Consider the following 27,671-nt stretch of genomic DNA (forward strand, 5'->3'; position numbering starts at 1 on the left):
TCGTATTTTTTAGGGGTGGGGAAAGCATTTTTAAATCCCAGACCTATCCTCACATCTGTCAGGAGAGATATAAAATAAAACTATTCAAAGCTTGGTATTAAATTTTGTCTTCAGTTTAGGCTCTGTCTCTTTTTCACAACATCAATTTTTGTCTCTGGAGTTTCTGAAAAGTTAGATTAAAAATATGCCATAGGGTGCACAAAGTGCTTTGGTGTAGTATTTCCTTTGTAAACATCATTCAAAGTAAGCCTTCTTGTTTTTAATCCCAGCCTCCGCTGATTTATTAAAATCATCTTACCGCTGTTGATGAATAATTCTGCAAGTTGCTCCTTAGAGAAATCAGAATCTATCTTCACTTTGACAATTTCACAGCTGAATCCTGCAGCCAGTTGCTTGTGCTGTGTTAAAAGTTCACAAATTCAGCAAAGGTGAATAATAGGCTTTTTCTACCCACCCTCCATGCCCCTGCCAAAATGTTGTATAGTTTTATCTTCTTACCTTCATACAGAGGGCTATTTGGTACGCCACATAATCTTGCAAGCTTCCTTCCGGACCATGGAAGATAATATTGCGGTACTGTTCCACCTATAGATAAACACAGTAATATTTATATGTACTTTCACAGGCCTGTTTTAAAATGAATGAAAAGAGGTGTTTATTGTTCTTTAGACATTGCTTATAGTGCAATCACATAGATGTCTACTCAAAAGCAAGTCCCACTGAATTAAAAGGGACTTTGATCCCAAGAACCTGCTATGTAGGATTGCAGACTTACAGATTTTGAAAAATGTAATTAGAACATGGGTGGCCACCTGGTACCCATTTCAATGCGGAAAAAATTGCTCTCAGCCAGCAACTTATAAAATGATAACAGTTAATTGCTCTGTTTTTGTTCAGGGTTCATAAAAGTATTAAGGACCATTCTGCCATCCCTACATCACAAGTCTGGAAGGATAAGTGCCCCTATAATGATGCTTTTGATTCTTAGTACAGTGGTACCTCGGGTTAAGTACTTAATTTGTTCTGGAGGTCCGCTCTTAACCTGAAACTGTTTTTAACTAATGGGACCTCCCCCTGCTGCCACGCCGCCGGAGCATGATTTCTGTTATCACCCTGAAGCAAAGTTCTTAACCCAAGGTACTATTTCTGGGTTAGAGGAGTCTGTAACCTGAAGCATCTGTAAACTGAAACGTATGAAACCCAAGTGGTACCTCGGGTTAAGAACTTAACTCATTCCGGAGGTCCGATCTTAGCCTGAAATTGTTCTTAACCTGAGGTACCACTTTGCTAATGGGGCCTCCCGCTGCCGCCGCGCCACCGCCGCGCGATTTCTGTTCTCATCCTGAGGTAAAGTTATTAACCAGAGGTACTACTTCTGGGTTAGCGGAGTCTGTAACCTCAGGCGTGTGTAACCTGAAGCGTCTGCAACCTGAGGTACAGTGGTACCTCAGTCCATTCTTAAACCGAAACCATCCTTAAACTGAGGCGCGCTTTCCCTAATGAGGCCTCCCACCGCCAGTGCCCTTCCACCGTTCAGCTTCCATTCTTAGACAGAGGTAAAGTTCGCGAACCAGTACACTACTTCAGGTTTTGCAGAGTTCGTAAACCGAATCGTTTGTAAACAGGGCTGTTCTTAAACCGGGGTATCACTGTACTGTATAATGTCTTAACTGGAGTGAATGTTAACAAAGACACCAGTCAGTTATTACCCCTGAAAGAGAAAATCAAAATGCCATTTAATATCAAATGCCAGGATGTAAAGTGCTACTTTGGGTGCAACCAAGGACTTGCTCAGCTGAGTTGTTGTATTTTCTCCCCTTTAACCAGTAGATCCCTGCGACATTTTACCAAGTGTCAAAACCAATGGTGCACAGTCCTGCTATTTGAGAACCCCCTTGGCTGCGCAGAATGAACTGTGTGATTCTTTGGACTGTGAGCATGATTTTGTGTTTTTTTTTTTAAAAAAAAAAATCTATGTATCTGGATAGAATAACTACAGAGGAGGGCTTTTCAAGTATTCTGCGTTTCCTGTGCTGCTATTCCCAGAACGAAATCTAACGCTCGTGTCTCAGTTTCCTAGCAACCTAACTACCTGTAAAGGGTTCTGAAGATAAGTTTACAAATTGAATTCCAAGAGGACTAAATTAGCTCTCTGCCACTGTAATAGCCATGTGCTTTGAAGGCTAACTTGCCTCTCCTGAGAATTTTGCTTCCTTGCCTTTAAGTGGAAACGGATAGTAAAAGGAACTTTATAGTAAGTGAACTCGGTGTACAAAACTTTAGTGAAGCTTTATAGCAGGGAAGGGTAAGCTGTCTGCAGGCTGAGGTATGCATTCCCTCAAGGAGAACCTGTTAGCGGTAGGTGGGGAATTAGAGGTCAAAGTGGAGAGAGAGAGAGAGCAACAAATGCAACTCACAATGTTATAATGTCACTCGTTCCAGCCTGGCAAAAGCATGTGAAGGGCTGGTGAAGGAGGCAATGGGATGGTGCAGTCCAGGGGGCGAGAAACTTAGCCCTTGGGTCTGAGAATTAGTTCCCCATCTTAATAATAATAATAATAATAATAATAATAATAATAATATATTATTTATACCCCGCACATCTGGCTGGGCTTCCCCAGCCACTCTGGGCGGCTTCCAAAAAAATATTAAAATACTGTAATACATCAAACATTAAAAGCTTCCCTAAACATGGCTGCCTTCAGATGTCTTCTAAAAGTCTGGTAGTTGTTGTTCTCTTTGACATCTGGTGGGAGGGCGTTCCACAGAGAGGGCACCACTACCGAGAAGACCCTCTGCCTAACCTGTAACTTAGCTTCTCGCAGTGAGGGAACTGCCAGGAGGCCCTCGGTGCTGGAACTCAGTGTCCAGGTAGAACGATGGGGGTGGAGACGCTCCTTCAGATATCCTGGACCGAGGCTGTTTAGGGAAACGTACTGGGAGCCAATGTAGGTCTTTCAAACACTGGTGCTACATGACAGTTCTGTTGCCCTGATAGTTAAATGCAGCACCCATGCTCAGAGGCAGTGCTCCTCTGAATCACATTTCCGGGTATGGGAGGGCTGGTTGCCATCACAGCTCGTCTGTGGACTTTGCACCCAGGCAACTTTTTGGGAACAGGGTGCCAGATCAAAGTGGACCTTAGAACTGATCCAGCAAGGCTCTCTTTATAGCCTTAAGAAAGCAATAGCATTCTGGCACAGGTAGAGAAAACCAACAAGATAATAAGAGTTAAGACTTGCATTCTTCCAAGCCCAAAGACCGGGAGAAAATATTCTGTGCCAACACTGTTTTGTGCCTTTCTAGAGTGGCTGCTTCACTAATTCATTTTTCAGAGCAGCAGAATAGTACCACTTGTCATAGTGGGGACATAGCCATAACAGGTTCCAATTGCTCAAAAGCAACCAGGATCCAATTACAGTGGTATTTCTGGTTAAGTACTTAATTCGGTCTGGAGGTCCGTTCTTAACCTGAAACTGTTCTTAACCTGAAGCACTACTTTAGCTAATGGGGCCTCCCACTGCCGCCATACTGCAGCCACACGATTTCTGTTCTCATCCTGAAGCAAAGTTCTTAACCCGAGGTAATATTTCTGGGTTAGCAGAGTCTGTAACCTGAAACGTATGTAACCTGAAGCGTATGTAACCCGAGGTACCACTGTAGTTTAAAAGACCTCAAGAGGAGGGTGCAGTCACACAACTATTTTACTCCCACTTCAACATGGGTTCTGTCATCATAGTAAGATCCATGAGAAACTTGGTTATCTGAATCAGTCCATAACATATTTGGCTCTTGGCAGAGAAGACAAATGAGGGGGAAAATCCTAGAGACTAGAGAACTGGCTCCCTTCTAGAGAGTACTGTAGAAGGGCAGAGCTCAGGAGACTGTCCCCAAACAGTTAGAAAACACAAGAAGTTTGCTAATTTTTACAAAACGATTGCAGTGGAGAGAGATGAATGTTGCTAAGGCAGAACTAAGCTGATCCTTACCAGCCTGAGGTAATTCTGCAGCGTCTGAAGATGGATCATAGAAGTATAAGTCACACTGTGCAGACAGCCTTCTTGAGGACCTTTAAAGGAAAGGATACAAATGAAAACAACCCTAAGCTCTGTGGGGGGGTTAAACTGCACGGAGCCAGAGCTGTGATAAATGAGCAAGACACCAGACTATAGGGATCCCTGCAGTCCAAAAGAGGTTCTGCTTTCCCCAGCTTGCTGCACTTTCATTCCCTGCTTCTGTCTCATTTTCTTGCCCTTGGAATCTCTGCAATTTGCCCTTTCTTTCATCCTACCAACCATGAGGAATCTTTCCTGTGGTTGGACTCCCCAGATCAGGTACTCCCGAGAAGCTGTTTTCTGAAATTACTGCCACACAATAAATACAAGCGGGGACGTTCAAGAGTACTCCCAGCCTGGGCAGATGCAAATTGTGCAGACTTTACAAAGAGGCATAGACATTTAATTCTGCTGTGGTTTTTGCACATGTCTACTCAGAAGTAAATATATTTGTGCTTAATGGAGCCTAGTCTCAGGTTAAGTGGCACACGATGCCAGCTGGAGCAATAAGCGCTTTCTTAAGCGCTGTGGGTTAAATCACAGAGCCTAGGACTTTCCAATCAGAAGGTCGGCGGTTCGAATCCTCGTGACGGGGTGAGCTCCCATTGCTCGGTCCCAGCTCCTGCCAACCTAGCAGTTCGAAAGCACGTCAAAGTGCAAGTAGATAAATAGGAACTGCTGCGACGGGAAGGTAAATGGCGTTTCTGTGCACTGCTCTAGTTTGCCAGAAGCGGCTTAGTCATGCTGGCCACATGACCCGGAAGCTGTACGCCGGCTCCCTTGGCCAGTAAAGCGAGATGAGCGCCGCAACCCAGAGTCAGCCACGACTGGACCTAATGGTCAGGGGTCCCTTTACCTTTTTAATGGCAAAAATGGTGAACAAAAAAGCAACACCATTTTAAAAACGAAAGCCGATCACTCTGCTTTCCACAGTGGTTAGCTAAATTAACTCCTTTTTGGAATTAATCCACTGTGCACACTAACCTGGGATTAAGCTCGATTGAGCATAAGTGGGACTTATTCAGGCCACAATAAGATGGTTGAAGACTTGAAGCTATGCTAATTTGCATATTGGGGTGGGGAGGGAAAGGCATGGCCCCTTATAATACAAAGATGAATCATTCTGGTTAAACAACCCAAAATTTAATGCCTATGATACAGGCTCTAACTCTCCTTTTGCAGCCATTTTATGCCTCTTTCTATATCTTCACAGCAGCCGTGTGATAGGGCAAGAGTAACCAAAGTCAGGAAGTGAGCAAAAACAATGTGAAACTACACATGCTCAGAGTATTTGCTTTTTGTTTATCCAGGCTGGCAAATAATAATAATAATAATAATAATAATAATAATAATAATAATAATGACGTGTGCGTGTTTTGCTGAGAGCTGTGAAACTGCATATTGTGAAGGGCCTTTTTTAAAACATGGATCACAAATATTGTTCTAATATTTTCACTAGACAATACTATTTTGTGGCTATAAACCTCCCTGCTTTCCTTGTTGTTCAGGTTTTCCCTTTTGAACATACTGAAGGAAAGCTTCTTTATTTGCTGAACTTCAAAGCTTAATAAGAATGTAGCATGTAATTACTTAAGATGACAACTATCAGCAAACCATTGGCTATCCATCACAATAAATATTTACGCAAATATGTGAAGCCAAAGCAGGAGCAGACATACTTACCAAGCAAAAATATGATTATATGTTCCACCTGATTCCTTTTCAAAAATTCCCAAGGTGGTTGCGGAAATGCCTGACCTATTGACCATGAAACGTTGCCTGTTAAGAAGAACATGAAATCGGTCATGCTTATGTACACAAACACACAACACATCTATATTTGAAGACATTTTTCTATACCAGAGTATATATGCCATGTCACATGAATATAAATTTGGTTAGTTTTAACAAATATTTAATGGAAATATAAACTGTTAGTGTTTTAAAAAGCTTTACATAGTGCCCCAGAGTGCTTTGTGCAACACAGTCAGATGGACGGGGTACAAAAATAATAAAGTTATCATCATTATTATTAAACAATAATGTAATGTCTACTTTTTTTAAAAAAATGCAATTCGTTTGGATTCCTGGAAATGTCGTATCTCAAACTAAGGACACGAGTTTCACCCCACTTCTGGATTTACCTACCAAGGCTGCATAATATGGCACCTTTTTTATTCTGTAATGTTTAAAAGCTACCATGACATAGGGGACTAAGAAAAATAAGATTATACTGAAAGTCTAGAATTGGCTCCAGAGTGTGGCCAATTTGCCAGGGACGAACATCAACAGGAGGTCCACTGCCCTTTTCTATGTTGTGCAGAGTACCCAAACAGATCAGATGCAGCCTAAGGGAATTCTTGGTTTACATGCCCCACTTGTTTCTTTATTTAAAGCATTTATACTGTGTCATCACAGGGTGATGAGGAATTGTGCTGGGTGCAGAAGGGAACGGGATGGGATGGCTATCGTGTGGTCTGAGTGACAGGAGAGGTAATTATTTGGCAGTGGGAGTTTGAACTGAGGTGCGAACCCAGCCAAAGAGAGGTACTGTATACAATGTTTTACAGAAGGCAACAAATAAGGCTTCCAGAATTGTCAGCTAGCCTCATACCATTTCAAAAGATGTATCAAACACTTCCCTACTCACTCAGTCCCCCGGCACACCACATGAAAAGGTATGCTAAGTGCTCTAACTGAAATTGCGAGTCACCTTGGGAGCACTTTGTCCTGAAAAGTGGCATACTAATATCATAATGAAACATCTGGAGGGCACAAAGTTAATGTATTGGCATTTACTTGTTTAATCATGGTTCGATTTTGGACTTTGGGTAAGTATATACAGAGAACAATTGTGTTTCTTTATATTCCATCAGTCCATTGCATAAGGTAAAAAAGAAAAGGTAAAGGACCCCTGAATGATTAAGTCCAGTCAAAGGCAACTATGGGATGCAGCGCTCATCTCGCTTTCAGGCTGAGGGAGCTGGCGTTTGTCCACAGACAGCTTTCCAGGTCATGTGGCCAGTATGACTAAACCGCTTCTGGTGCAACAAAACACAGTGATGGAAACCAGAGCGCACGGAAACAGCATTTACCTTCCCACCACAGCAATACCTATTTATCTACTTGCACTGGTGTGCTTTAGAACTGCTAGGTTGGCAGGAGCTGGGACAGAGCAACGGGAGCTCACCCTGCTGCGGGGATTCGAACCGCCAACCTTCTGATCGGCAAGCCCAAGAGACTCAGTGGTCTGGATCACAGCGCCACCCGCATCCCCTCAATTGCATAATACACCAGAAGTTCAGTACAACGCTCTTAGCCAACCATGTTGCATACCATGTAACCCAAAACATGGAGCAATTTTCTTTTTCTTTTTTTAACAAAGCTAAGAGTGCTAATAGATACCAAGTTTGATGGATAATATACTGCTTGCAGTGAGGCCGATGGTGGAGTCTGTGGTGTTATTAAGTGTCAAGTCTTCTAGGCTCTTCCATCCATCAGAAGTGATTGCTTGGAAATGGTTTGCCACTGCCTGGCTCACTGCTTTTGAAAAATCATCCCATGCTGTCTGCTTGCGGATGTTTAACACGCATATAGTGTTTTCCATTTCAAGATCATCTGTACCACAATGGGCTGGCTCCACCTGGCTAAGTGCAATCCATAAAGGTATCTTCAGAGCATCTGTTTAAATAAAATGGGAGAACGTGAATGTAGCAAAATCTAGATGCAATGACACAGTTACAATAAATAAAAGAAAAATATGAGTATTCATCCATACATCTCAAAAGCAACATGCAATCCCTGAGTGCGGATGGTAGCTCCATCAGATAGAATATAAATTCAAGTTTGTTTCCTGTATAGCCATTTTTTTATCATTTGATCTAGCTGTAGGGAAACCTCAAAAAATGTCTGTGATAGAATCAATACATCACACACGGGGGGGCCACTAGGTGGCGCATCGGAAGATGGCTGACAATAACATCTCTCCGACCCACACGAGGTAATTTGGAGGCTATGATGGCGGTAATTAGCCTCCTTAACCCCACCAGGATTGTGGTGGGGACGGCCCATGCCTGCTGTGCCCTATACCACCCCCGAATTTGTGGGGGTGGGGGCACTAGGCACAAAGCCCTCCTGTGGGATTTTCGGCACTCCTTGACGCCGTCCCTGATTCGCGCCGCTGGTTGCAATGATCTTTAAAAGAAACAATTTGGACGAGATTAATTGCACATACATCAAGGAAAAAGGGGAGTAAAGACTGCTGACAGAAGAGATCTCTGATAACAAGACAAGAATAAAATATGAGAAGATACGTCAAGATACGGTATGACAAATTACTGAGGGGGGAGGGGGGAAAAACCTGCTTTTCCTTTTTCTATGTGATTTAACAAGTATCCCCTCCCCTAATGAGTCAGAAATTAAGGACTTAAGCTGTGGATTTAAGGCTGTGTGGAGATAAACTTTCGATCCAAAGCAATGTTTCAAGATGAAGCTGGAAAGCTAAGAGTTTTGGAGTGACGCAGTCAAAAAAAAAATGCCGTCGCCATTTTGGGAGGCATTGTTGGAGCTCTTGGGTCTGGGAGGAGAAAGAGAGAAATAGAGTTATTTACATATCGTGAATCAACTTCTCGGTGGGACTTAAGAGCGACAAATGCCAAAATTTACGATGGAAAGAGCGATGTTATCTACGAAGGAAATATATGGAAACCATCTGGACTTAGTGGAGGAAGGGGAAATCCACACAGGAATATTATACTTGCTATTGGCTTAAGGAGACTAACAGAAGAGATCGTAAAGGAAAAAGAGAAATTATATGAACAAGATATGATGTGGCAACACCAAGATAAGACTGGATAGAATTATGAACTTTGTTTGGACTGATTGGGACTGATTTGGACATTAACGCAGTAATAAGAAGATGATCTGAATCCCCCTTTGGATCTTGACGTATGGGTTCCCCCAACAAAATTTTAAAATTTGGCTTTGTAATTTGGAATTTATATGATGTGATTTAATTTGATGTGATTGGCCAGTAAATAAAAACTATTTTTTAAAAAAATACATCACACACAGAAAAGGCTTTGATGTACGAAAGTTTGTGGCTTGCATAATGACCATCATGTGTGACAACAGAACAATTGTGTCCACCTTTTGATTTCCATGAGGTCTGAACTACTCCAAAGTAATCATAGGAGAGTATTTTAGCCTTTCCCACAGCACTTCAGAATGCCTGTTATTGAGTATATTCCTTGCTGATCTCATTTTAAATTTGATTGATGGTACAGGTAGATTTATATTATGTTTCATATGGTGTTATGACTGCCAATTAATGGACTTGCATTTGAACTGCTGGTATCCTGCACATGTGGTTTTTCCAATTCAGAAAGGTGATGCAGTCCATAACGTTGCTGTTAGCATGGTTGCCATGGAGACAGATGGCATTTAAATAACTATTTCTGCACCACCTGTGGAAATGCCAACAACTTATAAAGGGACCACCTGGGCATGACTGCTCTAACTGCCAGTTCAAACACATCATACCCCAGTACCTAAATAACTCCGAACAACCTTCAGGAAGAGTAATGCCTCAGTTCAAAAAACTCGAATGATTCCACAATCACTTATTCAACTTCTGAAACTGCTAGGGCTGTTGTTCTAACATTTAATTAAAAACCTGTCTGCTGAATTCCACTAGTTCTTGGCCTTGTTTCCATATGTGGGAAGAAAGATCCCCACTTCTGACGCCCTGTTACGCATTTTGAGAGCCGTTGACATGTTCAGCCCTGCTTTCATCTTTTGCCAATTCTTTACCTATTTATTCTACCTTCCTTCATATTCTTTGTATTCTGGGCATTCATCATCTTTACAACAGGGAAAACAAGGAGGCAGTCTCTCCTCTGTGCTGTGCTTTAGCCCACATGCAACTATACTAGAGCTGAGCTGAAATTTCTCATAAGTCATTGTTGGAGGAAAATGCTAAGGTTTTTCTTTTTCTCGCCCTTCTACAAAAAAAGCCATTTTGAAAAATGTTCTTGGAAGGTTTTCTACCATTTTGCATGCACGCGCATGCACACACACACACACACACACACACACAAATGATGCTAGGTGCAAGGTGGACAAGTTGCCAATGCAGCAAAGACATGAAAACACACACACACACCACCATCAAAACTGGATGCCTTCATCTGCAACACCTGCAATAAAAAGTACAGTATCTCTCCCACAGCGGCCTCTACAGCCACAGCAGGAGCTGTAACCCTCCAACAGTTTGACTTTACCCCTCTTCCATCGCCTTACAAGATGTGAAAAATAAGAAATATATAAGGAAAAGCTTGTGCTAATGAGCCCCAAACCTCAATAAACTGTTTGGATATTTCTCCCTCTCTCTGGAGAGGTTTGCTGAAAAGCTCTTCTCGGTTTCTTTGCCCACAAATAGGGTGGACAATTTTGAGAAGCCATTTGCGGGTGGCTCTAGCTTATAATTATGTTATACTCTGGCCAAATCGCAGGTTCAACATTCTGAATGGCTTGATTATAATGCCAAATTTGCCTAAGTACTAGTTATACATGCAGTACAGTAAGGTAGACATATGATGTGTCCCTTTGTTCTGTTCTGATCTCAATGCTATAGTTATTATGAAGTATAAAAGGCATCCAGTATTCACAACAAAATAGTATTAAAATATATTGCTGGTTTGTATTTTATCTTCTGTGATTCCAAGAGTAGGCTTTTGCACACTACTGAACTTTGTGTTCTCCAAACAGTGCTGAAATCTCTTTTCCATACTGAAATCTGAAGGGTCTCCTGTGAACTGTACTCAAGAGACTGAAGTGCAGATGTTTTAAAAAATGTTGTTTTCTAATTGGGACCACACAGGAAGAAGTATGTTTTCATGGTTGCTACAGAATAACTAAAGGTATACTATAAGTTGCATAACAATTGCAAAAGTTATTTTTACATGGAACCAGAAGGCAAGCTTTAAAATTTGTTTCCTTCATTTCAGAGTTACTATGTCAAATAAAATAATGGCTTTTTTTTGTTTTGTTACTTCTTACTATGCTGGCCAGGAAACTAATCCAGAATGTGGCAGCTAGACTGGTGACTGGGAGCGGCTGCCAAGACTACATAACACCAGTGTTGAAAGACCTACATTGGCTTCCAGAACATTTCTGAACACAATTCAAACTGTTGGCGCTGACCTTTAAAGCCCTAAACAGCCTCGACCCAGTATACCTGAAGGAGCGTCTCCACCCCCATCGTTCAGCCCAGACACTGAGGTCCAGCTCCGAGGGCCTTCTGGCGGTTCCCTCCCTGCGAGAAGTGAGGTTACAGGGAACCAGGCAGAGGGCCTTCTTGGTAGTGGTGCCCGCCCTGTGGAACGCCCTCCCATCAGATGTCAAGGAAATAAACAACTATCTGCCTTTTAGAAGGCATCTGAAGGTGGCCCTCTTTAAGGAAGTTTTTAATGACTGATGTTTTAATGTATTTTTAACCTTTTGTTGAAAGCTGCCCAGAGTGGCTGGGGAAACCCCAGCCAGATGGGTGTGGTATAAATAAATAAATAAATAGTGGCAAAAACCAATACAAAAGTGGCAGAAACAAAAACAAAGGAACAAATGGGGAAATTGACTCCCACCTCTAACGGTAATACAGTATTACTACTTTGTTTTCCAAATCTTGCTGTGCTATGAAGCGGGATGGGATGCCAAATGCCTACGGTTTGAGACAGGAAGGTGGAAACATATCAGAAAGAAAGCTCTCTTAAGCACAGTCTTCTCCAGCACAGGTCCCTGTGTTGCAAAATCCATTCTTCTTCCTGCTTCAGTGGCGGAAAACAATCTACTTCCATGCTCCTCAATTGATGTTAAAGGGGTACAACTCTATTAACACTTCCATTTAAAGTTCCATGTGAGATCCAACCCCGGGGAGATATCCACATAGGTGCTAATTTAGGGCTCCAGATAAGCTGCCTCAGCATATCCAATCTCCACAGCATAAATATGGCAAAGAAATTCTCTCTGGTGCACTGCCAAACCACACAGCTGACAAGGACCAAAGCAGGACTGCTATATACATAATGGGCTTTCGCTTTCAACATAAGGGAGCCCCCTGGTGGAGGGAGAAGTGCCTGCCTTTTCCAGAGAGATGTCACATGCTCACAGTTAAGTTTTAAGAATGATACGCTGCAACAGAAGCAAGAATGTTAATTGCCAAAAATTGGAAAGCAGAATTAGTACCAACACAAGAGGAATGGCAGGATAAATTATCTGAATATCTCGAACTGGCAAAATGATGGAGGCAATTAGGAGACAGCCAAACCGAAAGTTCAAAAAGGAGTGGGAAATTTATAAATAATATTTTTTTTAAAAACAAACAAACAAACAGTGCCCTCAAGTTAAAACCTGGATATGCTTTGATCAATTTTTGCAAACCACAATATGGATTATAAGTATAGTATTCAGATAACAGAAGAAATGGCGAAATGATTAAAGAAGCAGTTTATTAAACAGATAATAAGACAGACCCACTTTAAGGAAAACTGAAGTCTAATGGGGAAGATAAGGAATTGGGAATTAAGAACATGGTGGCATAAGTTCTTTTGTAAGAACGTATGGATGGATGGATGGTTTTTTTGTTATTATTTTTTCATTTTTGTTAATTTCTTGTGTGCATTTGTTAAGTAAGAAAACTGATAAATAGCATATTTTTTTTAAAAAAGTTAAGTGTTAGCATTACAAACTGAATGGAAGACACCAGGCAGAATTGCCCTAGCAATCCAGTTCAGTGGAAAAGTTTACTTTGGATTCCAGCTTCAGTGTGATCTCAGTGGGAGGCCTTGCGCAAAGGACTACGTGCTGCTGTTAACTCTGTGCTGGAGAATCCCATGGGGTCATTTTAGCAATGAAATAGATATGGCAGGTGGCTTGGCTCTGCTGGTGCGTTCCACCAAGCCAACATCCCCACCACCTTTGCACTTCCCCAAAGGTGCACGTCCACCTGGTGAACTGCTTCTGAATATATGACAAATGAAATAATAAAGGTGTTTTATGTGACCGCTCACTCTCAAGCCAATGGGATTTAATGGTGACACACGATTGAATGGACATAACAGCGGCATGCTGTACCAAATGTAGAGAATGGTCAAAAGTGGTAAATAATAGCAATAACAGCAACAATAAAAAATGTCAGCCTGCACTATATTTGCCTAAAAGTGGTGCAAAGGTAATACTGTAAAAGTTTGACAAGGCAGATTCCTTCTGCATTATGCGGGACCCAATCAAAAGAGACATGTGGTGACTGCCAAAACATGCAGTAGGGAATTTTAGCTCCCGTTTACAAAGGCAGACTCCATTTTGCCTGTCTGTTTAGGAGCAGTCTCCAATTCAGACATAATCTCCATGGCAGTATATTGATATTCTGCCATGGTTACATCTCTCTGTCACATACATACCTGAGAATCAACAACATACAACTACGCAACAATATGCAATTTACAGCAATGGGCTTTTCGGCAATGCACAGAATCTGCCGCTTTTCCAGAAATTTCCACATATTCATGACTTTGCTGTTACTCACTCAGATTCTCTAGAAGCTGCTTGCAGTCATCGGTGGCAACATCGTGCAGGGTTTGGTTGCATTTATCTTCCCTCTCAGCCTCTAGTTCCCCGTGGCTACACAAGACTTCTAGGCAACTCTGGGAAGATAAGAGCAGGAAGCTTTCAAGGAATTAGCTTGAGTTATTACCTGAATCCAGCTTTTATAATGTCCTCATTTCAGCCCTTAAAATAGGTAAAAGGTAAAGGTACCCCTGCCCGTACGGGCCAGTCTTGCCAGACTCTGGGGTTGTGCGCCCATCTCACTTAAGAGGCCAGGGGCCAGCGCTGTCCGGAGACACTTCCGGGTCACGTGGCCAGCGTGACATCGCTGCTCTGGCGAGCCAGAGCCGCACACGGAAACGCCGTTTACCTTCCCGCTGGTAAGGGGTCCCTATTTATCTACTTGCACCCGGAGGTGCTTTCGAACTGCTAGGTTGGCAGGCGCTGGGACCGAGCAGCAGGAGCGCACCCCGCCGCAGGGATTCGAACCGCCGACCTTTCGATCGGCAAGTCCTAGGCGCTGAGGCTTTAACCCACAGCGCCACCTGCGTCCCTCAGCCCTTAAAATACATACTTCCAAACACTGAGAAATTATCTATTAAGTGGTTTGGTTTTCTGACAGGGAGAACTTTGACCACGAGATCCCCACATTTAATGTTTTCCTAGTCTGAATATGTAAACCTGAATTGGGAGTGGCTGTGGAAACTCTGGACCAGTGGTGGGCTGGATGAGGGCCGATAAACTGAGTTTAAATGCTGACTGGACAGAGACTCTCTGGGTGAATGGTTCACATGTCCGGGATATAGTTAGCTGCTCTGGATAGGATTGCACTCCCTCTGGAGGAGCAAGTATGAAGTGTGGGGGTGTTTTGTGTCTGGAGGTGCAGGTGGTCTCGGTGGCTAGGAATGCCTTTTACCAGCTTCAGTTGAGAAGATAGCTTAGGCTTTTCCTGGCCCAAGAGAGCTTGGCTACTATTGGCATTGGCCACCTCAAGACTGGATTACTGCAATATGCTCTATACCAGGCTTCCACTGAGTTTCACCTGGAAGCTGCAACTGGTGCAAAATGGCGGAGGTATCCCATCAACATCATATAAAACATCTGCTGAGGGAGCTTGTACCGGCTGCTAAAATGCTCCTGGATGCAGCTCAAGTCGAGCATTTAAAGGTAAACCGGGTAGCCTAAGGGACTGCCTTGCCCTTATAAAATTCGTGCCTTGCAACTGTAATCTTCTGACGGGGCATGGCTGAAATGGCTAATGCACCCAGAATCATGATGTTTTGGTACTATGGAAGTCACCCTCCTCAGCCACACCCTCACTTGCCCTGCTGTGCACCCTTCCTAGAATGTTTTTGCCTGGCCAGAATGTGCCGTTGAATTCTTATAAAGCTTCTTGCTCACCTGGAGGGAGGATAGAGAGCCATGTGAAGAAATGAGCCTATTGCTTTGCCCACTTCAGCTTCTGCCTTGCCCATCACAGGCATGTGGCTCCTGGAAGGTTCTCAAGAAGGGGATGTGGCACTCAGGCTGAAAAAGATTCCCCCAGCTCTATGTGGCTGCCTCCTAAGTGAGAATGATGGGGTTCCCTACGCATGTTTCTCCTTTCCAAGTGCTGAGTGCCTATAACTGAATTAGCCACTTAATGGAAGCCAGTTCATGGTTATAAATCTGATCTAAATTTATTAATTTAAAGCATAGCTAGAAGCTTCCCACTGGCCACAAGAACTGTGCCATCTGCTGCAAACTGTACAATCTGCAAAATCGGCTTCTGTTATCAGGTGTCTTTCCCCTCAAGGATATCATGTGATGCCAGCTGTAGTGGACAGCTAAAAACAATGCTAAATCAGCTACTGTAAATCATATTCAAAGGTCAAGATAATCTAGCATTTTGTTTCCAACAGCGTTCACCTAAGAACGTTCTCCTGATAGGCATGTGAAGTTAAGCACCAAGGCATTGCGGTGGTAATAATCCCATTATTTTAATCCCAGCATCTGAGACCCAGACATTCTGAGTGTGTGTGTGTCACATTTTTGCTTCTTATGGTTAAGAGCTATCAATAGCCATTGATATATCTTCCATAAAGTTGTTGTTATCTTCCTTGGGTTTGTGTAAACTTTTCCAAAATCACCCAAGGTCCAATCCATATGTTACCTTTGCAGCATAGGTTTCACAATCTGAGATGGTTACTGCCCTCACCACTGCCACCACAGGCCCTTTTTTTGGGTGGGAACTCACTGGAACTCAGTTCCGGCACCTCTCAGGTAGGCACCACTACCATTCTACGATAACGAGGGAGGCACTCATGGTGAGTTCCGGCACATCTTGTCTAGAAAAATAGCACTGACTGCCATCAACCCTAATGGAGGAGACATCTTGACATGAAGGTTCTCACATGATGTAGAAAATCTGTACCGATCAGTGCCAGATTACCAAATAAACAGAGGAGGCACTGGCCTATGGACCCCACACCTTTCAGGGGCCCAATGTCAAGGGCTAGACAGAGGAGGAATGGTGGGGATTGCCCCCTTCTCCTGAACCTTTCTGAGAACAGAAGAACAGTATAGATTTAGAACAGTGGTTTGCAGAAGGGCACAGTTCAGAGGCTGCGGAGGGCAGAAGCTGGGAAATACTGGAAGAGGAACAGCAAGAAGAAGCAGCACCAGGGGAGAGACAGCTGACAGACTCAGTGTCTTTGGAAAGCATTCCTTACCCCGCCCCCCAGGACCACGCGTTCATTGAGGGTAGTAAAACAGAGAGCTCAGCGGAAGAGCTCAGATTAACCGATGCAGGGGTGACATAGAATAGGGGAGATGCAGGGGGTGGGACTTTACTTGGAGTTATGCCATTATTTAGGGAAGGCTGCATTGCTTGTCGCTCTCTGTGAATTACTGAATAATTCGCTTGGTAAGAATTTTAATCGTTTCTCTGATTCTTGGCTGCCACCGTGGGAGGGATCAGATTCCCCAAAGCATGACACCCTGCAGCAACGGATCTAAATAATATTGATCTGATCCTGAGAGAAATTTACAAAAAAGTATTGGAGGTAATTTGTGACCACCACCCCCTGAGATTTCAACTGCCCAGGGGCCTCCACAGGGTTTAATCTGGCACTAGTAACAATGCAACAAATGGAGCCAACCATGAGAGTGTAGTTTTACAATGGCCTCAATGAGAACATCTGGTCCGGGTCAATTCTCGTGGGCCATAACCATCTCCTGTGACAATGACTTTCATATGTTAATCGTGTACTGTAAGAAAAAAGAACTTCTATGTGCTTGTCCTGAAACTTTTGGCAAACAGTCTAATGGAATGATCTCAACTGTTTTCAGTTTATTGTCTATTAATATTTCCAGTGCTCGTATTCTAGGAACATCTATCTTCCTCACCTGCTATGCAGTCTATTAAAAAAAAAAGCTTTATCAGCCCTTTCCTCATTGTTTTATAAACTCCTTGACGAATGTGAAAAACACAGTCTTGACTGTATCAGTTGCGCACACACAGCCAGTGGAACAGTGACTTAATCTTGATACCACGTTGCACTTAACAATCTATTAGGCAGACTGACTGACCTTAAAGCCTTTTGACGCTGCTATGTGGGCTGCAGTCCAGCCGTCTTTGTCAGCGTGGTTGATGAGATCTGCAGAAACAACAGGCTTTGCTTTACGGTTACAGCTGTCAACCCCACACTCCAAGTCAAAGAGGCACGAATTAGCATCTGCTCCATTCACAAAGTTTCCATCTTCCGGCTTTCCATAGTACATAAGAAATCTTAGGCAGTCAACATTATCAGCATCAACAGCAGCATGAAAAGGTGTCCAGCCATCCTGCAGAAACAAAAAACGGGGCGGGGGGGAGAGAGCTCAGAAACAACTTCAGCCTGCCGAATGGATATTTACGAAATTTATGTGTTTTGTAAAACCTGCTGTCTGCTAACTATCTGAAGCAGTCAATAGTGTCTGGCTGTAAATGTTTTGACAAAGGCAGCCCATCTGTTATATCCTCAGACAACTGTATGTACTGGTACATAATGAAAAAAGGGGTGTAAAGTACTTCAGCTCTTCCTCTGAACAGTGCTGGTGGATGTTCCTGCTTCTAGACTGAGAGGGTTCACAAATGGGGGGCGAAAGAAGTGGGGTCAATCCTTTCCAAAGGATGCTTTTAGCAGTATGATACCAAAACATAAAAAGACCCTGACAGAGAAGGCTGATGTAACTGTTATTGGAGTTTTCTCAGATGTCTTATCCCTTTCTTAGCAAATCTGTACAGTTTTGTATAAGCACACCTCTTTAGCTCTGTGCGGTATTAAGTCTTTCCTACATTAGCATAACAAAGCGAGCACAGCTGCTCTGCAAAAGCATTTTCAGTCTTTAATTTCTTTTGATGTATTTATTTGGAATCACCAACATCCAAACTTGTATCTTTTTCTTATTATTATTTCCCCCTCTAAGTTATCATTACATTTGAGCTCACTATACAGTCCCCCCCCCCCCGCTTCATTTAACTGCAAAACAAATTGTAAGCAGGTGCCTTACTTCCAATATTCCTTATTTTTAAAGAAAGTATATATAGTACTAGTTCTCTCCCCAACCCCTACTTAGGTCAGTGAGGATATCATTTTGCTAATGCATTTCCCTGCTTTTAGGGAACCCAATTCTAAACACAGAAGAAAGTAGTAAATATATATATATATATCTATATCTACATCTACATCTACATCTACATCTATACTCTTTCAGACCAACTCCTCATGGCCTTCTGGGTCTTGGTTTCAAACAAAAGTAAGTAGTAATGGGTTCAATTGCTCACTGCCCCATTTGACCAAACTTTAATGAAAGGAAAACACATCACTCTCATTCCTCTCTGCCATCCTTTACAACCTAAGGCCCGGGGGCCGGATCCAACCCAATCGCCTTCTGAATCTGGCCCGCAGACGGTCTGGGAATCAGCATGTTTTTACATGAGTAGAATGTGTGCTTTTATTTAAAATGCATCTCTGGGTTATTTGTGGGGCATAGGAATTGGTTCATTTCCCTCCCAAGGGAGTGTGGACCGACCCATGGCTGGAAAAGTTTGCTGACCCCTGCTTTACAGCAAGGCTAGCCCAAGAAATTTTACAGGGGACCAAATGGTGAAGAAACAGTGTTCAAAACTGAGATATGAAAGCTAGGAGCTAAATGGCACCTTAAACCTAGGTTATGGGCGCAACAATAGAATGTCTAGCGCTTTAAAAAAAACAAAACAAAAAAAATACAAAGTTGAAAATGAATGAACTGCAGCTAAAATATTATGTTCATTTTGCACATGGTCTAGTCCTTCCCCTGCCTATTCCCCTAATATTCTTCAGAGGGTCTCTTCTCCAGTCTTCGGAGAGCAGCTGGAAGTGGGGAGGCAGAAAAAGGTTCCCCTTTCCTTCCACTCTGCAGTTTTAATCTGAAATCTTAGGCGCAGCACTGCGCCCAGAGCTCAGAAACTGCTGGCGCTAATGAAATTCCCTGTCACAAAATGCACCTAGAACAATGCGGGTTGCGAACCCTGTGCAGACACCTCACCCCCACCAAACCATGGTGCATAGTACTTAAGGCTTGTCAATGTATTTTGGCATCTGTGGCAGAGAACTCTGCAAAAGCCTCTCCCACCCTCTGGCAGTAAAAAAAAAAAATCAATAATAATAAATTAAATAACGAGCAGTATGCTGTCCTTACATGACAGCCAGAATCAACTGCCTGAGGCGGAAGCTTCCCTCTTTCTAATGGCAGGAGTAGCCCTGGCATATGGCCATGAAATCCTGTCTGTGGAAATTGGTCTGCATTCTGGCAAGACGTATATTTTGTGTAAATAAGTGTCGCGTCACAGGCGATTTCACATAAAGCAAAGCAAGGATCTGACAGGGGGTCGTGAGCAGGGGCCACACACCAGTTAAGAAATCAGCAGTCTGAAAGAGAAGAGTGGAACTGGACTATTTAGAGAGAGGGCAGCTGGGGTGTTATCAACTGCATTACATCTGCTTGGATCAGAGATTTCGGAGAGCTATTTCTGAGGCATTGCTTCTAAACAGATCGCCTTCCAAGGCCTGCAGCTTAGAACTTATTGATCCATGGTTCGAGAAATGAACTACCGACCCACAATCAATTTAACTTGGACACAGATTGAAATTATGACATTAATTTAACACGGATGACTTAACCCCTGTAACATACGTCAGTCAAATTCCCTAGGCAGCAAACTCAAGAGTATAATCCCACACATGCTTACTCAGAGTATTCCTACCCGTTGTTCAACTGAAACAAACATGAACAGGAAAACACGCACAGGACTGCAGTGTCAGAAGTGTTGCAAAGATCCTCATACGTATAAAATGAAACACAATTACCGTGGTACCTCGGGTTACATGCGCTTCAGGTTACATGCGCTTCAGGTTACAGACTCCGCTAACCCAGAAATAGTACCTCGGGTTAAGAACTTTGCTTCAGGATCAGAACAGAAATTGTGCTCTGGCGGCGCAGTGGCAGCAGGAGGCCCCATTAGCTAAAGCGGTGCTTCAGGTTAAGTCTGTAACCTGAAGCGTATGTAACCCAAGGTACCACTGTATATGAAAAAGACCAACTTTTGTAGCCCACCTAGGATCGCACAGATGTAGGAATGGACACAGAGGACCACATGGGACTTCAGACATGGGGATTATTGCATTAGTTTTCCTTGTTATAATGTTAGCGCTTCTCTCCCAGTATCTAATGTTCCTTTTGCACTGCATCCTGCATCCTTTTGCACTGTCATCCTGAAACCGCAACCCCCTGCCACCTTATGCACATGTGAACTTTTCTTTCCCATGAAAACAACAGGAAAGAACTGTATGCTGGGATACTGCCCCAAATTTCATCATGTGAGCAGCAGTGGTGAGATCTATGAATACTGGGGAAATGCAAAACTTCTGTGATTTTCTAGATTACTGTGATTGCAAACAGACTTTTCTCTGGAAGCAATTAACATATGAGAGCTAAACGTCCACGAGATTCCACTAATTTTCCAGCAGTGGCTGTTACGACATGTGAAAGATCACATAAAGCCTAAAAATATCAGGTGAGGAAACAGAATAAAGTGCGCTCTGAAGGCAGCCCTAAGGTTGGCATGTATAAACATCTTTGAACCACCTGTTCCACAGATCATTACCAAACCGACCAAATCTATCTTGTTAAGCAAGGCATGTCTAGGGACCTTTGCTTATTAAATGGCACAATTTGTGATAGATAGGTTTCTGAACCATTTCTGGATGAAATCGTTCACAAAATTAACAAGGACTCTCATAAAAGCTGCATTTACAAACCAGAGATCTTCAGCCTTATGCAATTGAATCAGAAGCCACGATGCCTTTAATACAGAACCTGTTCTGCTTCTGTTCCATTTCACATTTCTATTTCTCTCTCTGATTTCTGTTGTGATCTTCTACCACGTCTCTGAGTGGAAACAAATGCTTCACTCAATATAGGTAAATGTCAAGGGACCCCTGACCATTAGGTCCAGTCGTGGCCGACTCTGGGGTTGCGGCGCTCATCTCGCTTTATTGGCCGAGGGAGCAGGTGTACAGCTTCCTGGTCATGTGGCCAGCATGACTAAGCCGCTTCTGGCGAACCAGAGCAGCGCATGGAAACACCGTTTACCTTCCCCGCCGGAGTGGTACCTATTTATCTACTTGCACTTTGACGTGCTTTCGAACTGCTAGGTTGGCAGGAGCAGGGACCAAGCAATGGGAGCTCACCCCATCGCAGGGATTCGAACCGCCAACCTTCTGATCAGCAAGTCCTAGGCTCTGTGGTTTAACCCACAGCACCACCCGAATCCCTCTTCACTCAATAGACGAAGATACTTATAGTGACAGAGCAACAATCCATCCGGACCTAACACTGGACAGTACTGAGAGTACTCAGTCAGTACTGAGAGACACATTGGAAATATTACCCCAAATTTTACATATAATATGAATATAGTATGTTCCATTGAATGTCATGGGCTAATAATAATAATAATAATAATAATAATAATAATAATAAATTTATACCCTGCCCATCTGGCTGGGTTTCTCCAGCCACTCTGGGCTGCTTCCAATAAAAGATTGAAAATACATTCAATATAATTTGAACAAGCATAGTAAGTTGTCACATCAGCAGCAACAAGAGTAATTTACGTGCCTAGAACTTTGAATTTCAAACTGTCTTACGGGAAACTTAGCAAATGTTCCTTGATAGAATAAGGATAATGGTAGACTAACTTCTTGGGAGATAGAGGCCACATGATACACCCCAAGCTTGTGTGCCCCCACGCCCCAGCCTCCTCTGTAGCAAACCAGAAGTTTGTGCTTCTGTTTTGATTAATCACAGCTTGCCATTTCATCAGAGTCCTGCAAACTGTTGTTTACAAAGCTGGCTTCTTTCAATAAACCATAGGTAAGATTCGCAACAGTTTAAGGTTTATATTGCTAAACTGTGGTTAATCCAAACTGGAAGTGAAGGCTCCCAATCTCCTTTTTGTGGCTGCACTAGAGGAGAAGAGGCAATGGGGGAGGCTAGATTTTTTCCTGTCAAAATACACCAAAAGGAACTCTTACGTCCAAATGCTGCCAACACGTCCACCACTCCCCCAGAAGCACATAAATAGTACTGGACATGTTTTAAGATATCTGCCTAGTTTTCAGGGGATGATAGGTAAGGACAATATGAACCAAGAGTACATCCTGAACTCTCCAGCAAAATTTGTAGGAGTTGTGCAACAAACACCCTAACAATACAGTGTTTAAAAACCACTGCTTTGTAATATTCATGCACTGGAATAGTTACTTTAAAAACATATGAATGAGTCCTTAGCAGGAAACGTAATTTGATATATGGATATAGGAATGGCGGGTGGTAATAAATTGGGATGATTTATCTGCTTCTTTGTTATTAGGAACAAAATATTTCTGCTCCTATATTTTTAACATATTTCTGCATCTTCCAAAGTCCAAACAACAGTGAGATGTCAGTTTCTTAATACTCATTTCTTGTATGTTAATTTCAAAGATAGAATAAGAATCTTCCTTATTTAGTCTGATCTATTACTCTCTCAGAAGTTCCTTTTTTAAAAAAACCCAAAAGAATCCTCAATCTTTTTACCCTCCCTTTGTAGACTGTTTCCTCTGCAAGAAGAACAAAAGCAATCTTCTCCTAAGCAAGGTGTCCAGGCTTTTGAATCAGAGACAAGAAAAATCTCTATTGAAGTTGACATCATGGAAAACAAGAGCTTATAGGAGCAGGATGTGAGTAACAACTGCTTCAAATTTCAAGTCTGTGAGGCAGGATGACAGGAAAGATAATTATTTCAGAAACCTTATGGGGAAATAAATAATTGAATGCTGTTGAAGGCATTTTACAATGGCACACAACCATATAAATGTGAAACCTTCCATTAATTCCAAAGGATTTCATGCACTACAGCAGTTAAGATTATGAACAAATGCCTCAACAGAAGCCATTTTGACACACAGCAATGCAGCCGTTAGGGTTATTAATGTATGCCTCAACCGAAACCATTCTGAAGCAGCTCACTCCTGCTCTTCTTGAAATGTTGACTTTGAAAAATGGGCTTTTAAGACTTACACAGGTTTCTGCACTTCTGTCTGCTGCAGCTTCCAACAAGAGTTTGACACATTCATTATTTCCGTTTCTACAGGCCAAGTAGAGAGGTGTCTCTCCCTTTTCAGCAGCGTGATTAATGTCAGCATGATACATGATTAATAATTCTGCACATCTAGGGACAGAAGCATTGGACATGTTAGAAGAATACCAGACCTGGAAAAGACATGACCTTTAAAATGCCATTCAGCTACAATACCTTCTCCAAACATAGATTCGATTATACTGCATCAACAAAGGTAATTGCCTTAAAACCATTATGATCAGGGACACATATTAAATCCAAAATCGGTGCCTGGATACTGAAAATAGGCAAATTCTCTCATCCAGTTATTTGTGGAGACTTCAGCTAATGAAGTTTGAGGAATATGTTGCAGAATATTTGAATTATAACAAGCAAACTGGTCAATTTGTGTTCACACATGTCTCCTTAGCTTATTAATATGGCATTATTTATTTGTTTTATTTATTTAAATAGAATTCATGAAATCCTGCCTTTTTAGGGTGTTCATTCTTCCAAGCAATTAGCACATGTTAGGATTACAAGCAATTAAAACAATAAAAACAGGAAACAACAATGTTAAATTAGCAGCAGTAGAATGGACCACAGTGCTGTAAAACCAGGCTGCATTTTTTGTTGATAAAAATAAAATAAGGTCTCTTCTAAAGGCCAACAGAGAAGCATCTATGCATATTTCTCTGCAAAGGGAATTCCACAGATAAGTGACCACTATACCTGACACTAGTATTCATCCATCTAATAACTCTCTGAGTGGATCAGGGATGCCAATTGTAAATCTTGGGCAGCTGCATATGGGCAAGGCAGTCACTTGTACCAATGTCAGGAAAATTCAAGGGCAGGAAGCAGGGGTGCCAATAAAATATTGTGGTGGAGCAGGTAAGCTCTGCCCCGCATAATCAATCATATGATGAATTGCACACACACCATTTGAATGGGAATGCCCATAACTTTGTGGGAGCCCGGCCCCCTCAAATATTTTACTGAGGAGAGCTAAATGCTCCCAGTCTCAGCAAGTAACAGAAGCACAAACTCCAGATATCAAATTGAGAACTGGATTTCCAAAGAGATGCCATGAGGCCTGGCTAAACAGGAAGGCCTTTGAGACAGTGGCCATGTGTGTTCAAGAGTCTGTGAAGTGTGCAAGTCCGCGTGTGACAGGGTTCAACATGGCAGCTTCTTCCATGAACACTGTATAGTTGGGATGTGTGGCATGTTAAAAGCTTTTGGTACAAGCACCTGATGATCAAAGCAATAAAAGCACAGGTTACAGGGTCAAAATCATGTCTTCCCAATGGAAATTCCACTCACACTAGCCAACACCTGGTTTTGGTTGCAACCCAACTCCCTCATCTTCTGACCTTGAACTGGTCACAGCCGGATAGAATTCAGATTACCTATATAATAAATGCATCCACTCCTGCCTTTGCTCCTTCTGTATTCTAGGAAAACATTTTATTGAATTTTATACTTCAGGTAATTAGAAACCTTTGTTTAAGAACAGCACATTTGGCACTGTTCATTCTGGTAGCCAGCAATCTCCTTAAATCTAAACGGCTTCACTGCAGTACAATATACAGTGGTACCTCGGGTTAAGTACTTAATTCGTTCCGGAGGTCCGTTCTTAACCTGAAACTGTTCTTAACCTGAAGCACCACTTTAGCTAATGGGGCCTCCCATTGCCGCTATGCTGCCGGAGCACGATTTCTGTTCTCATCCTGAAGCAAAGTTCTTAACCTGAGGTACTATTTTTAGGTTAGCGGAGTGTATGTAACCTGAAGCGTATGTAACCCGAGGTACCATTGTACAGGTAATTCACAGGGGTTATGTTCTGGAGATTGCACACAAAGCTGAAATTGTGTATAGTCAAAACAATCCTGGTACTGTCCTTGTGTGAGCATCCCTACCTTTCTGAAGGTGGTGTGCTGAGCAGGACTTGCCTTCACAAAGCAGAGAGCTTAAGCACTCTTTCTGCAGCAGGGAAACCTGGTGCAGAAAGAGCTTTTAAGCTCCCCGCCTTGCGTGTGTTTAGTTTGTGTGATTTCAGCTGGCTAGTAGGTAAAGCACTTAAAGCTGAAATTGCGTAAGTTAAAAGTACATATGTTGCGAGTTACCTGTATATGTAGAATGCATCTTATTCCTTTTTAAGACCTCATTTTTTGATAAAGACTGAGGGCAGGGGGAAGAACTAGGCATTTGCAATACTGGGGTGCCCAAAACTGGGGTGTCAGGACAAGCAGAACAGATATGCAACAAGAGAGGTATGGTAAGAAAAGATTTAGGCAAGGAGAGGAGGAAAACAAGAGGCAAAGTGTTAGAAAAATTAAGAGGGACTGATAAATAGGAGGAAAAATGAGAAGCATCAAAACATTTAAGGAACAGAAGCACAAGGATCCTTCAGACTGGTGGGAGGGAGAGCAGGAGGAAATAAGGACAGGGCTGTCTGAGATTAAAAGGAAATGGAGAGATGATAGCAAAAGCTGCAGAAAGAATTAAAATGTATGTAAATGAGCAGGGGTTATAGGTACAAGTTTATGGTCACAAGAGAGCACATTGCTCTCCAAATGGCAGGAAGTTGAGATCAATTCCAAGTCTCCTCTCAACTGAGTGCTGAACTCTGGGGCAAAATCTGACAAGCCGCCAGACGAGATGGCAGAAGTGACACTTTCCACTGAAAGGATGTTATCTGTAACTGGAATAACAGGGTTGCCTCAGGTCAGGAATCAGTCTGATTGACAGCCCCACAGGAAAACCTGCACCACACCTGTCTGAACTATGTGGAGTTCTAGCCAATATAAATAGCATCTCAGTCATTTAAATGCCAGATTTCTGGGGCGGCAACAGTATCTGCTAGGGTGCCAAGGAAAAATAGGGCTGCCATATGTCTGAATCTGAAAGCTGGAACTGACATCCAGGGGGAATTTACGAAAAACGGCACTTTGTCCTAGATCATAGGACAATCGCAAAATTGTGATTTTGTTAAACAAAAGCTCAACAACTTTCGGGGTACCCTGGTTTTTACTTGTTGGCAACCCTAGGAAAACTGAACAGCAAAATTTGCAGGAGATACCATCCATAAGATTGAATAGACACAATCAAATCATCAGTAAAATATGGATCTCTGCAGCACTATTAGAATTAATCCTATTCAAGTCCAGAGAGGATGGATGGATACAAGATTACCTGAAAAGAGCTGATATCAGCTCTGTTTTTCTACAATCTTTCATAGAATAGTGAAATGGTTTCATTTATCAAGAAATGTAAAGTATTCAGCAGCTAAGAAAGGCATATCTTGAAAGACACTTGCTGCTCTCACAACAACATGCATACTTGTCCCATTATACTATCCCACATTCTTACTGCTCAGAGCCTTCGCTCCGGTAGTACAAACGGAACACATAAAAATTAGTATCAGCTTATTTGCATTTGTTGTTTAGTCGTGTTCGACTCTTTGTAACCCCATGGACTCCAGGTCCATGCTTATTTGCATGCAATTGATGCAATTAACAAACCACAAGCCTCCTCAACATTCTCTTATCACAGAAATTGTAATGTGGGAAGGATATTCATGTCAGACATGGGTATGCCCAATAATGACTACATGATTTGGCATTCACATGATCTTTCTTGTAGGCCAAAGTAACCCACCCAATGCACACAAACTATTTTATTATATAGAGGAGGGTCTTGCGTGTAAGCTCCCAGGATAGGAAATGGCACTAAACCCAGAATAAAATGCCGAAAGGCTACGAATTTCAGCATGTTTTCTTAGAGCTAACTAATGAGACTTACTTTCGAGTAAGAGTAGTAAGCCTCTAAGTTTTATTTTATTTTTTTTGGTGAGGGGGAGGATATCAGATCACTAGTTTGCAGAGGAGGAGGAGGAGGAGGAGGAGGAGGAGGAAACAGGAATTCAGCAAAACTCTTTAAGCAGACTGTTAAAGGAAGGTCTGTTACCCCTTTTTCAATTATAAGTGTGAAAGCTCTGAGAGGCTCAACTTAGAGAATCTAGCTCACAATACTACACTACTCCTATTTCTGGGACTATTTATACAGTTTCTCACACCTTGATAACAGTGAGGAACTGACGTTTTTTAAATCTGATTTGCGGATAACTTCAACTTCCTCACCTTACCAACCAATCCCAACCGACACCCCCCCCCCCAAATTATATCCTTCCATGGTTAAATATAGTACACAGATATTTCTCACAAGAAAGCAGCTTTTCAAATTTGTAATGTATTGCTTCAGTCAGTTACCATCAAAGTCCTACAAAAGTGTGCCTTTATTCCGTTTCCTCAGGCACTGCGTTAAATGAAACATCCTTGCTCTTT

At 42.4% G+C, this 27,671-nt stretch overlaps 1 protein-coding gene across 2 annotated transcripts in view; it reads right to left on the minus strand.

The window, feature by feature from the left end:
* The window catches only part of CTTNBP2 (cortactin binding protein 2), a 120,116-nt gene that overhangs the window by 26,135 nt on the left and 66,310 nt on the right, over nucleotides 1–27,671 (minus strand). For both annotated transcript variants that reach the window (XM_083698909.1, XM_083698910.1), the window contains exons 7-14: nucleotides 23,283–23,433; nucleotides 17,226–17,480; nucleotides 13,636–13,753; nucleotides 7,461–7,736; nucleotides 5,739–5,834; nucleotides 3,990–4,069; nucleotides 499–585; nucleotides 299–398 (exon numbers count right to left, since the gene is read on the minus strand). In XM_083698909.1, coding sequence (XP_083555035.1) covers nucleotides 299–398; nucleotides 499–585; nucleotides 3,990–4,069; nucleotides 5,739–5,834; nucleotides 7,461–7,736; nucleotides 13,636–13,753; nucleotides 17,226–17,480; nucleotides 23,283–23,433 — 1,163 coding nt within the window. The remainder of the gene's footprint in view (nucleotides 1–298; nucleotides 399–498; nucleotides 586–3,989; nucleotides 4,070–5,738; nucleotides 5,835–7,460; nucleotides 7,737–13,635; nucleotides 13,754–17,225; nucleotides 17,481–23,282; nucleotides 23,434–27,671) is intronic.

This window comes from Podarcis gaigeae (assembly GCF_964106915.1).
Source record: "Podarcis gaigeae genome assembly, chromosome: 10".
Lineage (NCBI taxonomy): Eukaryota > Metazoa > Chordata > Lepidosauria > Squamata > Lacertidae > Podarcis > Podarcis gaigeae.